Source organism: Peromyscus eremicus, chromosome 16_21, assembly GCF_949786415.1.
Source record: "Peromyscus eremicus chromosome 16_21, PerEre_H2_v1, whole genome shotgun sequence".
Taxonomy (NCBI): Eukaryota; Metazoa; Chordata; class Mammalia; order Rodentia; family Cricetidae; genus Peromyscus; species Peromyscus eremicus.
The window spans coordinates 5,568,909-5,583,155 of NC_081432.1; the positions used below are offsets into that span (position 1 = coordinate 5,568,909).

General features: G+C 56.2%; 1 protein-coding gene across 2 annotated transcripts in view; it reads right to left on the reverse strand.

Annotated features, from left to right (window-relative positions):
• Positions 1-6,126: 6,126 nt before the first annotated feature.
• Positions 6,127-14,247, reverse strand: part of Cpne5 (copine 5) — an 84,346-nt gene continuing 76,225 nt past the window's right edge. For both annotated transcript variants that reach the window (XM_059281550.1, XM_059281549.1), the window contains 7 exons: positions 11,740-11,786; positions 9,626-9,807; positions 9,276-9,403; positions 8,970-9,072; positions 8,231-8,288; positions 7,844-7,917; positions 6,127-7,197 (listed from right to left, as the gene is read on the reverse strand). In XM_059281550.1, the coding sequence (XP_059137533.1) occupies positions 6,979-7,197; positions 7,844-7,917; positions 8,231-8,288; positions 8,970-9,072; positions 9,276-9,403; positions 9,626-9,807; positions 11,740-11,786 (811 nt within the window). In that variant the 3' untranslated portion in view covers positions 6,127-6,978. The remainder of the gene's footprint in view (positions 7,198-7,843; positions 7,918-8,230; positions 8,289-8,969; positions 9,073-9,275; positions 9,404-9,625; positions 9,808-11,739; positions 11,787-14,247) is intronic.

The window sequence follows — 14,247 nt, forward strand, 5'->3', positions numbered from 1 at the left end:
ACCTCCCTCCCCTCTTCCCCTCTTCCCTTCCCCTCTCTCTCCTCTCCTCCTCTTCAAGACAGGGTGTCATAAGTCCTAGCTAATCTTCAACTGACTACGTAGCCAAGGATGACCTTGAACTTCAGATCCTCCTGCCTCCACCCTCCAGTGCTGGGATAACAGGCAAGAACTACACCCCCATCCCAGGCCTGGTTTATGTGGCCCAGGGATAACACTCAAGGCATCGTTTGTGCATACTAAGGGAGCACTCTACCAATGGAGCCACACCCATGGCCCTGAAGCAAGGTCTTGAAGCTGGGCTCCAGCACCCACAGGCTGAAGGCTGGTGATTCAGAATTTCTTACAGAAAGATGTGGATACTCAGAGCAGAGATGGGTCCTTCACACACACACACACACACACACACACACACACACACACACACACACACATCCTCAGCCTGTGCACTCGGGGTGTGAGGAAGTGGATATATTGCAGCTTTGTGTCACTCCCCTGCAAGAGAGCTGCCCTGGCCCAGCACAGGGACAGTTACTGTTGGCCCCTGATTTATTTCTTCTGTCCTTATAGCTGAGGACACCGAGGCCAAGGAACGCTGTGGAACTTTCTCTTGTTCCCCAGTTCCTAAGTGGCAGAGGCAGGATTGGAACCCAGGCAACGCAGGCAGATACCCTGTTGGGCTGATATCCCTGAGGTCTAAAAATGGCAAACAGCCGAGTCAGCCATCGTGGCCAAGGCCTGTGAGCAAGGACGGGGGGGGGGGGGGGGGGGCGCAGCCTCTGGGCCTTCCTGAGACTGTCTCTAAGCTTGCGTGTGCTACCCCCCACAACTCAGGTTTCTTTTATTTATATGCATGTGTGTTGGTGTGGGCATATGTGCAGTGCCTGCAGGGACCAGAAGAGGCATCAGGTCCTCGGGAGCCGGAGTTACAGATGGTTGTGACACCTAATGTGGGTGTTGGGAACTGAACTCGGGTCCTCTGGAAGAGCAGTACATGCTCTTCACCACTGAGCCAACCCCCCAGTCCTACCTCTCTCTCTCTCTAATTCTAGGGCTTCATTGCACAACAGGGAAGGTCACTCTCTTGCATGCCTACCCCTACCCCCAACCTTTTAAGTTGTTATTAAGACCTCTCTGGTTTAGGGTTCAAGGGAGACACTGGGACAGATTGTCCTTTGGGGGAAGACGTTTGTTAAGAGTTATTAATGCCGTGAACAGACAGATGACAGACAGACAGACAGACAGCATGGCAGATGTTCTGAGTTCAGTAGGTCCACCAGGCAGAGTGGGGATCTCCTCGTATAGGTCTCAGAGGAAGCGGGGGTAGGTGCTTTGTGTAGTCCAGCTGTCTGAGGGGCAGGAGTAGAGGGAATTCTGGGATAGGAATGCCTGACTGAGGGCGTGGGAAGTGAAGACACACTCATAGGCTCTTCAGTGGGCGTGTCCCTCCCTGGTGCAGCAGGGAGCCTGGGATCCACCTGAGACGGGAGACTGCAGATGGGCATGACCCGAGCAGTGTCTGGTCTGGGACCTGGGGTCCTGCAGCCTGTCACCCAGTCACAGGCAGGCTCTAGCAAGGATGCTGGCCGGCAGCTGCCAGCCACTCATGCAGTCTGGCCTGATCAGCACCTAACTTAAGCCTCAAGTCCCTGGCAACCCGCTCCATGATTTCCACGAGGACTCTCATAGACAATACAACCAGAAAAACTTGGAGCTTTCCTTCCTAAAGCAGAAATACCATTATCTACAGAATTCACCTCTACGGAGCCGAATGCCACTCTCTACACAGGGTGGGCAGTCACCCAGGGGAGGTGGCTCCGCCTGGCCTTCTCGGGGTTCTGCGGCCTCCTGCTCGTGGGGCTGCTGGCCAACGGGCTCCTACTGCTAGTGGTGGCCCGTGGTCCTTGAGCTTCTTGCCCGCTCTTGGCGTGACCACCAGCCTTAGGGTGAACGTGGCACTGTCCAACCTGCTCTTCTTATCCTTCGTGGTACCTGCCTGGCTGCTGAGCTTCTTGCACTGGGGCTGGAGGCTGGGCCCTGCCACCTGTACCACCAGCCAGGCTGCCAACACAACTACTATGGTCTGCACTTCCTGCAGCATGGTGGCCACTGAACTTGTGCGTCAAGTGGCCGTGGTCTGGTCCATATGGCTCTCCCAGTCACCCCAGGAGCCTGACCGATGCTCTGTGGGGTTATGTGGGTACTTGGTTTTACTACCTCGCTACCTAACTGGGTGTTCCAGTGGGTGACAGTATTAGAGCAGGTGGCAGGTGCCCCGAGGCCCTGGTCTACCTCCTGTTGCTCAGCCTGCCTCAACTAACCTGCTCCGCTGCATTGCTGGGAGCCCTGGCCTTTCTACGCTGCCTGCTGGGCCTGGGCTGCTCTTTTGGCCATGTGGGCTGGTGTCTGTGCACACAGCCCCTGGTCCCCTGGGGGTAGAGTGTACAAGAGAACAGGGCAAACACCCAGCTCACCCTTATGGTGCTGGTGGTCTTTGGCTGCTGTGGGGACCCTGCTCTGCAGTGGGCTATGTGGCTGCTGTGGGCCACACAGCTATGGGATGTCTTTCTGCATGCTGTGAATATGTGTTGCTCTGATTGGTTGGTAGGTAAGCTGCTTTGGCCTATGGCAAGGCAGCTTAGAGGCAGGCGGGAAATCCAAGGAGAGAGACAGAAAGAAGACAGGCAGAGGCAGAAGAGACACCAGCCACCCCGCCTAAGGAACAGCAAGATGCCAGCAGACCGGTAATGCCACAGCCCGTGGCAACTTACAGATTAATAGAAATGGGTTAAGTTATAAGAGCTAGCTAGCGAGAAGCCTGAGCCATTAGGCCATACAAGTAATATAAGCCTCTGAGTAATTATTTTATAAGCAGCTGCAGGACCACGGGTGAGAGAGATTTGTCTGGACTGTGGAGCCGGGCGGACCACGGAAACCCCCAACTACAGCCATCTGCCAGCCACACCACTGGCTTCTGTGGCCTCCAGCCTGTGCACCCTGCCAGCCTACTCCAACTGTGCTGTTAGCCCTGTCCTCTGCTTCTGCCTCTGCGGCCCTTTCCATGTGGGACTCAGGGCCATTTCCCGAAGGCCCAGAACAGCCCGGGTAGTGGGAGGTATGACTATCGACGTGACAGGGACCCCATGCTCTGAAGAGGGCATGACCAGGACCCCATGGTGACAGACAGGAGTCTGAGGACAGGCTGAGCCTGGAAAAGCCGAGGTTCAGGGCTGAGGAGTTTTAGTCCTCCGGAGGCTGCCTCTCCCCTTTCTCACGGGGACACAGACAGTGTCACAGAGACTGCCTTGATACACAAGGGAACAGCAGCCAGTGGCGTGGTGATCGCTCATGCTCAGGGAAAGAGATGTGAGACTCACACCTGTGGGCTCCCAGTCTTACAGTGATCCTGGGCCTCTGCGTCTCCCCGGGCCTCAGATTTCTCATCTGAAAAATGGGATGAGAATCTCTTCTTCCCAGGGTGGTTCCAAGGAGGGTGGCAGGTGTGACTGAGATGCCTCCACCCTCTTCCGTTGACTAACTCGGGGCATTTGAGATGAGAGGATTAAAGGGGGCAGAAAGAGGACCACTCTGGGCCTGCCATCCTGGGCTCCTCAGTCCTGCAGGCCAGGGGCTAAGAGTCAGGCACCACAGCCAGGTAGAGTCTAAGAGAGCCCTTCATCCGCCTTGCCCGTCCCTGCCCGCCGCCTCCAGCTCTGTCCCACACACCCTCAGTCCCAGACAGGAACAAAAATAAAGTCCACGACTGAGCTGCAAGCCTGGGCTTGTGAACTTCTGGGCCCTGCCCTTTCTTCAGTGTGGTTTCTTTTACTAAGGTAGCTGGGAAGGGCCCTTTTTCAAGGCCTGCTCCTTCCCATTAGGGCCCACCCCTCTCTCTTTCCCACCCATCTTAGAGAGGTTCCTTCTCTCTGACTCTTTGGATGTGGCCTCAGTTTCTATGTTGGCCCTGGAGCCAGGAAGGTTGTATTCATTGTCTTGAGAATGACAGCCTGTTTAGCTTAACATTACCAGTTTTACACACACACACACACACACACACACACACACACACACGCACGCACGCACGCACACGCACGCACACGCACGCATACACACAGAGACAGAGACAGTGACTCAGAGACACACACAGAGACACAGGCAGAGACAGGGAGAGGGAGACAGACAGAGAGGGAGACAGAGTGAGAGGGAGAGGAGACAGAGGGAGAGGGAGACAGACAGGGAGACAGAGGGAGGGAAAGGGGGACTCTGGACTGACTGGTTAAAAACCCCAGGGACTACTGTGTTGAATCAAGTCAAACCAGTCCCCGCTATGGAACTATCTGTCAGGGCCTCGGTAGCCCCAAAGACCACTGAGGCTATCCAAGAGGGACTCGGAGAAAACAGCCGCCTCAGACTCCACGTCTGGTAATGGTTCTGCAGAACACACCTTCGGAAGGAACCCAGCAGAGAAGCCACGTCACAAGGAAGCTACTTTTGGTGTTGTGTCCCACCCCACCCCACCCCTCCCCCCTAGGAGCAGCTGCTCTGTCTGGAGTCCCCTGCTGGGCACCGGTCTCCTCCCTACACTTTCCCATGGCGCCCAAGGAGATGGAAAACAGGCTGCTGGTTATGGGAACTTCCCTTCTCTCCAGCCACGACCCCACCCCATTTCCACTCAAGCGGCGTCGGCGTCAGGGGAGGCGCAGGGCATCTGATTATAGGGACGACTGTGAGTCAGCTGTAATTTACCATGAAGTCGTTCGTCAGAGGTAAACAGCCCCAAACTGGAGGGTAATGAGCACTGAATTCCTCTGGAGTACAGGCTCAGAATGGCTGCCCAGAGGGCTGGTTGGACAGCATGCGCTGTGTGTGTGTGTGTGTGTGTGTGTGTGTGTGTGTGTGTGTGTGTATGTATGTATGTATGTACAGTCCTTGTCCCCATGATCCAGGGTGGTGATGGCCCTGACCTGTGAGGAGGGACCAAGAAAGATACTATGTGCTTCACACCATCAGTGCACTCGTGGACCCTACCTGTCACTCTGCTGGGCACACACCTGGGGGGGTCATCCTGGAGGGGCCAGAGTGCCCTTTAGTGGCACAGCTCCCGGCCCTTCCTGCTGGCTGGCACTGCTGCCCTGTGGTGGCTGACTTAGCCCGGAGGTGACCCTAGGAGTGAGCCAATGCCTCTGACCCCTGCGCAGGCCTCACTGGACGCTCAGTAGCTATCGTCCAGAGAGGAAGTGCGCGGTTGAATGTGATAGTGATCCACGTTGGAGAGACTCGGGTCACGTGCAGTCTCTCACTTCCTCAGTGGCTACATCTCTCCAGAGCAAATGTCAGGCCTTGCCGTGAACCACAGGGCCCTGTGCATCCCGGCCCCTCCCTGATGTCAGCTCCTGCTCTCTCTTAACTTAGCTCCATCACAGCAGCCTCCTTGTCCCTCTCAAACACACCAGGCTCCTACCTCGGGGACTCTGCCCTTACCCCACCACCAGAGGCCTCTTCACCCAGGCATCAGCATGGCTCCCCGATTCATTTCCCGGGGCTCTGTCTCATCTAGGACACCTTGCCACAGGTGTCCATTCTCTCCTTCCCTCCCACGGCTCCTGACTCTTCCCACTGTCTGAAGCCGGGCTACAGACCTGAGCGTCCGCACGCTCGCTGTCTTTCCTGTCTTCCGTGATGTTTGGGGGAGGGGGGCAGGCTTCATCCCCTGCCAGCCCCCCATGCCTCTCACAGAGGCATGGCTGAACCAAGATCCAAGGCAGCAGAGAGATGCTGGGCAAGCGGCGGAGCCGTTTTCTAAGGAGCAGGGACACGGTCTACTAAAAGAACCGGTTTACTTCCGTTTAAGGCAAGTTCCACAGAGACGGTCTCGGACAGGCACAGGACCAGACAGAAACACCACCATCACCATGCATGACAGAGGCGGATGGGATGGGAGATGGCAGGCGGGGACCCCATGCGGCATAAGGGACACATGCAAGACCTGCCCCAGTGGACAAAAGACAGTGGCCAGTGGGGTAACTTCAGGTGAAAAGCTCCTTGCCACCCTCCCACGGCAGGGGCAGGAGCTCTGACGACTGAAGGGCTGGGGGTGTGGGGTGACAGGATGCAATGGGGTCACCCCAGAGTGGACGGCGGTCATGAGGAGGGGATGTGGAGGCTGGGTGTGGAATGGAATTGGACCCTCAGGATGGCTCAGGAAACGCTGGACCACCTGACCAATCCTGTCGTCACAGAGGTGTTGGGTACTGAGGCCCGGAGAGCAGAGGCTGTCCTGGGTGGGTTCCTGCTGGATGTGGGTTGGGACAGGCTGGTGCCCAGGGCTCCTGTCTCTGCTCCTAGAGCCACTGAAGGGCAGAGAGGAGGCGAGTGGAAGTGCAGGGCTGGCCCTGTGCCCAGCAGGTAATGGCCTCCGAGGTGGGCAAGAGACATCTTGATGCCACAAGCTACCTGCGACAGCTCTAAGGAGGCTGCAAATCTGCATCTAGAACATTCTAGCATACCACTGAGCCTTTGAGGATTGTGAAGGGACTCTATGCTAACAGGCCCCCATCACAGTCCGCGATAGCCCACAGGCTCTGCTTACGTAGGGTGTCCCTAAGAGGGTCAGTCACACCCATCCCTGGTAGCCCACCAGCCTGGGGTTCCCTGGAAACAGGACGGGATCTCATGGGACTGGAACACTAGACAGGTCAGGAGAGGAGAGGAGCTGGAAGAGGCCAGCGGGACTGCAAGGATAGGGGAGTCTTGGGGTTATCCAACATAGGCTAGGGGAATCTACTCAACCCCAGAATCTTGTGTACCCCTTGTAAGCTTCTATACCACCCCCAGCTCCCTGGATTTGGGCGGGGGAGTTGAGGCCAGGAGGTGGGGTGAGGCCATGGACACCCCATCTCCTGCCAGCCCTCCAAGAAGAGTCTGGGAAGGCGACCACGAGAGTGTGGGGCCTCAGCCTCCAGGCCCCTGGTCCCGCAAGCTTCAGATATTCGTGTGCAGAGGGGACCCAGAAGGTGAGTGGGCTGGGGACTGTGGTGGCGACTGAGCAGGTGCAGCGGGCGGCGGGCGTGGGCGGATGCCCTGTGCCTTCATGTAGGACACCAGCTGGTCGGGGATCTCAGCCAGCACATCCCGGGCCAGGCGGGCCATGCTCAACACGTGGTTGCCGGTGCGGTCCACATAGTCCCGGAAGGGCACAAACTGAGAGGCAGGAAAGCAGGGTCAGGATGGGGCAGCCGGGTCCCCTCCCAGAGGACCCACCACATCCAACCCCCACTTTGTGAGTTTCACCAAAGACTCTATGCTGGGTCGCTCATCCCTGCTCCATGATAGGGCCTAACACTGACCCAATCCCTTCACCTGAGACTCAAAGGATGCTGGGAAAGCTTGACTGAATCCCGCATCCTAGCTTCCCTTCCTCTTTCCACCCCTTTCCAGAGGGACCCTCTCGGTCTCTTAGGACCCCTTCTCTAAACCCACACCTAACCCACCTTCCCCTCAGTGTTCTCTCCCTCTGGCTCCTTCCTGCCCTCCTTCTCCTAAACACTAAAGACACTGCCTCCATCTTCATGGGGCCTCCATGCTGCTGGAAGGCCATGTAGCACAGACTACACAGTGCAGGAGCATGGAGCCCTTTTGCAGGGCTTTGGATTCTGTGGGGGCATCATTCAGGTTGAAAGGGAGCTTCATACAGGGCAGGGCAGGGCGGGGCGCGGACTTATGAGAAGACTGGCCGAGGGGGGATTCCAAGGTCTACCCTTGGGGAGTCGGCAAAGGAGCTGTGAGGCTGGTCTGACTAGCGGGCCTTCGGTTGGATGCACTACAGCAGAGCAGGGCCTGTTTTCACCTGCACAATGTCCCGTTCAGCCAGCTTCCCCCGGGAGGAGATCCGCACGTCATCACCGTCCAGCTCCACCATGGCTGTGGGGACAAGGGGTGTGCGTATGTGACAGAGTCCACAGGACTTGACCTCCAATCCCAGGCCAGTCCAGGGCTCTTGCGCTGACACTAGAGCTGAGGAAACACGTGGAGACCGAGACCAACGTGCAGCTAGGGCCCCGCTCCCCTTGTCCAGGCTCCTCGCCCGGAGGAGTGGCACAGCCCCGGGACGAGGCTGAGGCATGCGTGGGTACTGACACACCCTCTCGGGGCACACAAGCCCACCCAGACACGAGCTCTCGCTGGTGGGGACAGGATGCCATGGAATTCTGTGGGAAGAGACAGCTGGACTCACCATCGAACTCGGCCTGGCCCACGCCAACAATGATGATGGACATGGGGAGTTTGGCAGCCTGGGAGAAGACAGGGGATGGGGGAGAGTCCTAGTGAGGGACAGGTAGGGACAGGAAGGCGAGTCAAATGAAGGGCAGGGGACCCCAAGGAACCCCAAGGACAGGACAGGGAGGGAACATGGAGATCAAGAGAAGAGGCGTTTTGGGAGAGCTGGGTCTGCCTGCCTCTGTGAGCCGCCTCCTCTCTGGAACTGGGGCTCCACCATGAGGGACCAGGGCAGCTGTGGCTGGGGCCCCTTCTATAGGGAAGCCATGGGTCAGGGTTGGTGGGGGAAGCTTTCCTCATTCTGGGACTCCCTACCTCCTCTACATGACAGGTAAGCTGAGGCCTCGAGTGGGAGGCTGAGGGAGCCATGGGCCCCCCCGAGAACAGGGCCGTCTGTGTGGTTCAGAGGTCTGACCTCTCATAGACCCAGTGCCTCTCATCTCCCAAAGCCCTGTCTGGCACTCTGTCCAAGTCCTGCCAGACTCCAGCCAGCAACTAGATGAGGGATTCAAAAGGGAGTAAGGGGCCCCTTTAGGGAAACACTGTGGGGGCAGGGAGAGAACCCCCCGGTGTTTCTTTAAAGGAGGCACCCCCACCAGGTTCTCCTAGGGGTGGGACAAGATGCTTCAGTCCCCCAAAACTCTGCATGTATGCGCATGAGAGAGAGAGAGAGAGCGCGCCCATCTTCCACTCACATTGACGATGGCCTCCTTGGTCTGTGCCATGTCGGAGATGACGCCATCGGTGATGATGAGCAGAACAGAATACTGGGAGCCATCCTGCACAGTTGCAGCATTCCTGTGGGGGTGGGGTGGGGGTAGGCACACAAAATGGTGTGTCCCGGAGCCTCTGGCCCAGGCCCCCTGAACAAGACTCCCAAACACTCTGGTAAGGGGTGGAAGGGAATCCTCTGGGCCCCTTGCTGAAAGGTGAGCGGGTGGCATGAGATCCTCTGTTGCTCTCCGGTAATGCTTCCTGGGGGCCAGCCGCCCCAGGCTCACCTGGCCACGTGGGTGACTACAGGGGCGAAGTTAGTGGGACCGTAGAGCTGCACGGTGCGCAGGCTGCTGTGGTAGGCCTCCAGGATGCCGTCGATGCCACAGCATGAGGGGTTCTCCTGGTTGCCATTCTGGGACAAGGAGAAAGCAGCTGAGCGTCAAGTAAGCGGGAAGGAGGCAGAGGCAGGGCTGGGCCGGGGGAGGCAGTAGAGAGGCAGAGGCAGGGCATATAGTTGCCTTTAGCTCAGACCCCAACCCAAGTAGGTGGCCATGCCTATGGAGTTTACTCTGCAAGTATTTAGGCCAAGGCCAAGAATTAGAACCCACCCCACCCCACCCCCGGCACCTCCTACCAGTGGGAACTCATGTGACACCCTGCCGTCAGGGGGCAGCTTGGCCCCGAAGCCCAGGGCAGGGAACATCTTGTCACTGTCGTAATGCTGGATGATCTCTCCTACGGCAGTCAGCGCCAGAGCATAGGCGTTCAGCTGGTAGGGACTCATGTAGTGCAGGGACGTGGACTGTGAGGGGTTCCCTGCAACACAAGACAGGGGGACATCCGCCCAACTGGACAGGGTGTGTCCACGAGTCCCACTGTTTACCCTTGAACCCTCGCTCTATCATCCCCTCCATTCCATCCCGGTCCAGCAGTCAGCAAAGAGTGACTGCCAAACCCTTGGAACAGATCCAGAATGCCACTTCTTCCTCAAAGCCACCGCCATCTGGTGTACAGGACAGCAGCAGCCTCCTCGTGGACCCACTGCCCCCGCCCTGCCCTTACCTTACACTACACACTGGCCTGCCCAACCCCCACTCCAAGGCCAGATCTGCTTGAAGTACCCTGAACCCTTACCTCACCCAGGTCACCCCAGAGCCCACCATGCCCCAGGATCCCCTTGGGTCTGGCCTCCTGTCCCCCTCCCAGCCCCAGCCTCTCCACACTTCCCTGCACGGCCCTGGCAGTGTGTTTCTCTCAACATCCACGAGGCTTGCCTCCTTGTCTCTCTTCCGCGGCCACCGGCCCAGTGGAACCTTCTTCCAGCGGTGCCCGCTAACCTGGAGCTCCCCTTCCCTACCCCTGCCATGATGCCCCTGCCGTGATGCCCCCATCGCCCGCCACCTCAAACGTTGATTTCACGGATGCACTTATTACTGACCGCCCTGCAAGGCACTACCACTGTGTCTATACGTCCTCCTCGCTGTACAATCTCCACCCTGCAGCCTTAATCTCCTTACTACAGATACCTCTGCCCCATCCTAGGGTCACGGTTAGGACCAAATGGGTGGTTTAGGTAGAACTGTCTCCTCTCCATTTTCACGTCTGTGTGCACGCATGTCTGTGTGTATGTGGGTGTGCATGCATGTGTGGGCTCTTGCATATGGAGAGCCCGAGGCTGATTTGAGAATCATCCTCCCTTGCTCTTCCCACTTCATTCACTGAAATCTTCCAATCAAACCCAGAGCTGGCCAACAATGGCTAGTGTCACCAGGCTGATTATAGATGGCCACCACATACAGGGGCCACGTATGTGTGTCCTGGGGACCAGGCCTCCAGTCCTTGCTGAGGCCATCTCCCACACTGTCTTCTTTTTTTTTGGGGGGGGGGGGGCGGGCATCAGTACTAGGACACCCTGCCCCCGGCTCTAACAGCCCAGTACGCATGCCCTATCGCCACAGAAGAACTCTGACACACCAGGGAGAGAGAGAGACCTAGGTGTCTTCTGACACAGAAATGAGCTCAGAGCTCCTTGGCGGGGGTCGTGACCCCACAAGAAGCTCTGTGCTATTTTTCAGGGGGCACCTAAGCACTGTGATAGCTCCTGGCCATCCAGCCACAGCCAGATCTAGAATACTGCATTCACCTGGTCCCCAATAGACTGGGGTGCTCCTGATCAGGGAAACAGCTGGGGGTGTGTTCCCCTGACCAGCACAGATGCACTGGTAGAGTGTCATCTGACCTGGGGAGACCTCAGCCTTCTTGGCTATTTAATTAAATTAACCAATTATTTATTTTGGGGGACAGGGTCTCACTGTGTCATTCTGGCTGTCCTGGATCTTGCTCTGTAGACCAGGCTGGCCTCGAACTTAGAGATCCGCCTGCCTCTGCCTCCTGAGTGCTAGGGTCAAGGGTGTGCACAGCCCTCTTTGTTCTGACTTTGGATGTGGACATAGAACCCTTCTCTGGTGGGCACTTTCCTCCAAATTGTCACCCACAGTGCGGTGGCTTTCATTCGCCCCTGTTCCTGTAGTGACCCTCACTCACACTCCTGTAAGCGAGCCCAGCAAGCTCCCTTTGGACTCTGGTCTGTTATTGGTTCCCTATCTGAGGAGTACATTTTTGTTTACATCTCACTAGGAACAGTGTCACCCAACAGGAACAGGAGGAAGTATGCGGGACCCGGCTCACAGCTGAGTTGTCCACCACAGCCCAGAGATACCTACCCCCCCCCACTCCTGCCCCACTTACCATTGGAGGCAGTGAAGTCAATGGCCACGGTGAAATTGATCTGCGTCCTAAAGAAGAGAAGACCTGGAGTCACCTGGGGAGGATGGGTGGTGGGCAGCGCTGGGCAAGGCAGGAAAAACCACTGGGCATCCATGTTTGTCAGGTATGTGGCTGCAGGGAAGCCGCTTGTGTGCAAGCTCTGGGAAGCTGGAGCGGCTGCAACAGCCATGCGCTTGGGGAGCCAGGCCACTGCAAGCATTGGAGGTGAGCATTCCAGAACCCACAGGGACTGATTATGTCCTGCGGGCATGCATGGTTCTGTGGGTCGCTGTTCCTTCCTCTCTGAACCCGTGCCCAAGTGAGTGTGTAGGTGAGGTCAGGGCTCCCTGGGTTTCTGGTTCAAATTCAGAGTCAGATTAATGGTTAAAACACAGCAAACAAGGAGCCAAAACTACACTAAGTATCTCTAGGAGGAAGAACACGACACCACCCATCATATTGCCTGGCTAAAAACCCAACCCTGAACCTGGCTGAGCTCCACGGCTTTCCACTAGGTTCTGAGATGCGGTTTTACTAGTTAACCCTGGATAGCTTAGAACTTGCTATGTGACCAGGCTGGTCTTGAACTCACAGAAATCCTCCTGTCTTTGCCTTCCAAGTGGTTGGATTAAAGGCATGTGCCACCACAGCCAGTCTCTAAGTTCTTACAGAAAATTCCGGGGGTGGGTGGGTGTTAAATGACATCACAGGGTTACATCCAGAGTCTTTGAAAAACTGTATAGGATTGCTACAGGAATCACAGTTGCAAACTTGGGAATCTCTGGTCCCCATCTAGATCCCGCAAGATGAAAACAAAAGAGAAATATATCAATCAGTATTTGGATTTTGACTGGACTTCAGAATCAACCAATTTACAAAAGTTTTCAGACAACCAGGGACATTTGAAAACTGCCTAGATACTGGTATTAAGGAACTGTAAATTTTTCAGTGCTTACTGCATTGTGGATTGTGGATTGTGATCACATAGTATGGCTATATGTTTAAACATTTTTACTATGTGTCGTGTGAATGTGCACTTGAGTGCAGGTGCTGGAAGAGGCCAGAAGAGGGTGCCAGATCCCCTGGAGCTGGAGTTACAGGCTGCTGTGAGCCTCCTGATGGGCTGTCGTCTTCTGCAAGGGCAGGAAGTGCTCTTAACCGCTGAGCCATCTCTTTAACCCCTGTGTTGCATTGTGAAGAGAAAGCTTTGTGTTCTAGAGCTACTTTCTATAGGACCTGGGGATGGAGGAGGGCTGAGATACACTTCATCACAGTAGGTGAGGGGGAGAATAGACCCCGGCTGTCTGGGTAGGTCAGTGAGAGTCTGGGGAGGCACCTGAGGTTCCCTTCTCAATGCTACAGCATGTGTTGAAATTGTTCATAGTGAAGTCAGCTTGGAGGTTTCATAGCCAGCTGCTGTGGGATCCGGGCCAGATGTGGGCAGAGGAAAACTGATGAAGATGTGTGCCTGGGTGATTCCCACACGGCTGGGAATCAGAGGGAGAGGATTCCAGGGCCCTCTCCCTGTGGCAATTCAGTTGGTTTGAGGTGGGGCCCTCAGAATCTGCTTAACAAAAATCCTGGGGTCACACTGTTGGAAGGTGACTTGCCTGGGGCTGTAGAGGATGTAACAGGAGCGAGGCCCATTTCAACTGCACTTAGGAGAAGGTCCCCATTAGAAATCCCAGCTCTCTTGCCACCTAATCACAGCCAAGCTGCTGCACGTGAGATCTTTGTCCCCTGGAAAAGGACAAGTACATGGCCAGCAGGAGACAAGCCAGGATTTGAGGGCAGAGCATCCCCTAGACTCCAGTCTCTAAGAGAAGAGCCACAAGAGAGCAAGAGTCTGGGCCCCTGAAGGGCTGTGTGAATCACTGTGGCACTCAGCACTGCCGGATACTCGTGTGAAGCCTGTGGCTGGGGATTCCTTACTATAGCAGTGACGGCATCTCTCCATGCGGAATAACAGCATCTTTGTTAGGGGAAGGGAGACACCTGGAGAGCAAAAGCCCTAATTCAGGGGCCGTCCTTGGGAGGATGGCTCTGCCTGGCTGGACTACAGCCAAGGGACACTTCTGGGTTGTTTTCCAAAAACAGGATGAGGGGAAAGGCTGGCTCTATTCCTTAACTATTCTTCTACTCAAAGTCCTAAAAACATGGGGGAAGAAAGCAAGGGGGGTGCACAACTTTAATCCCAGCACTCGGGAGGGAGAGCCAGGCAGATCTCTGTTGAATTCGAGGCCAGCCTGGTCTACAGAGCGAGTTCCAGGACAGCCAGGGCTACACAGAGAAACCCTGCCTCGAAAACAAAGGAAGAAAAAGAAGGAAAGGAAGAAAGAAAAGCAAGCATTCTGGGACGACTCCCTGTCAAGTTTTTTCTGCCCCTCAGTCTCATGTGACACAGGCAGAGACACCCTCATTCTTATTCCTTCTGGGTTCTGCCCCAGATGGACACCTCCCTGTGCTTCCACAGCCTGGAGTCAACTGTCT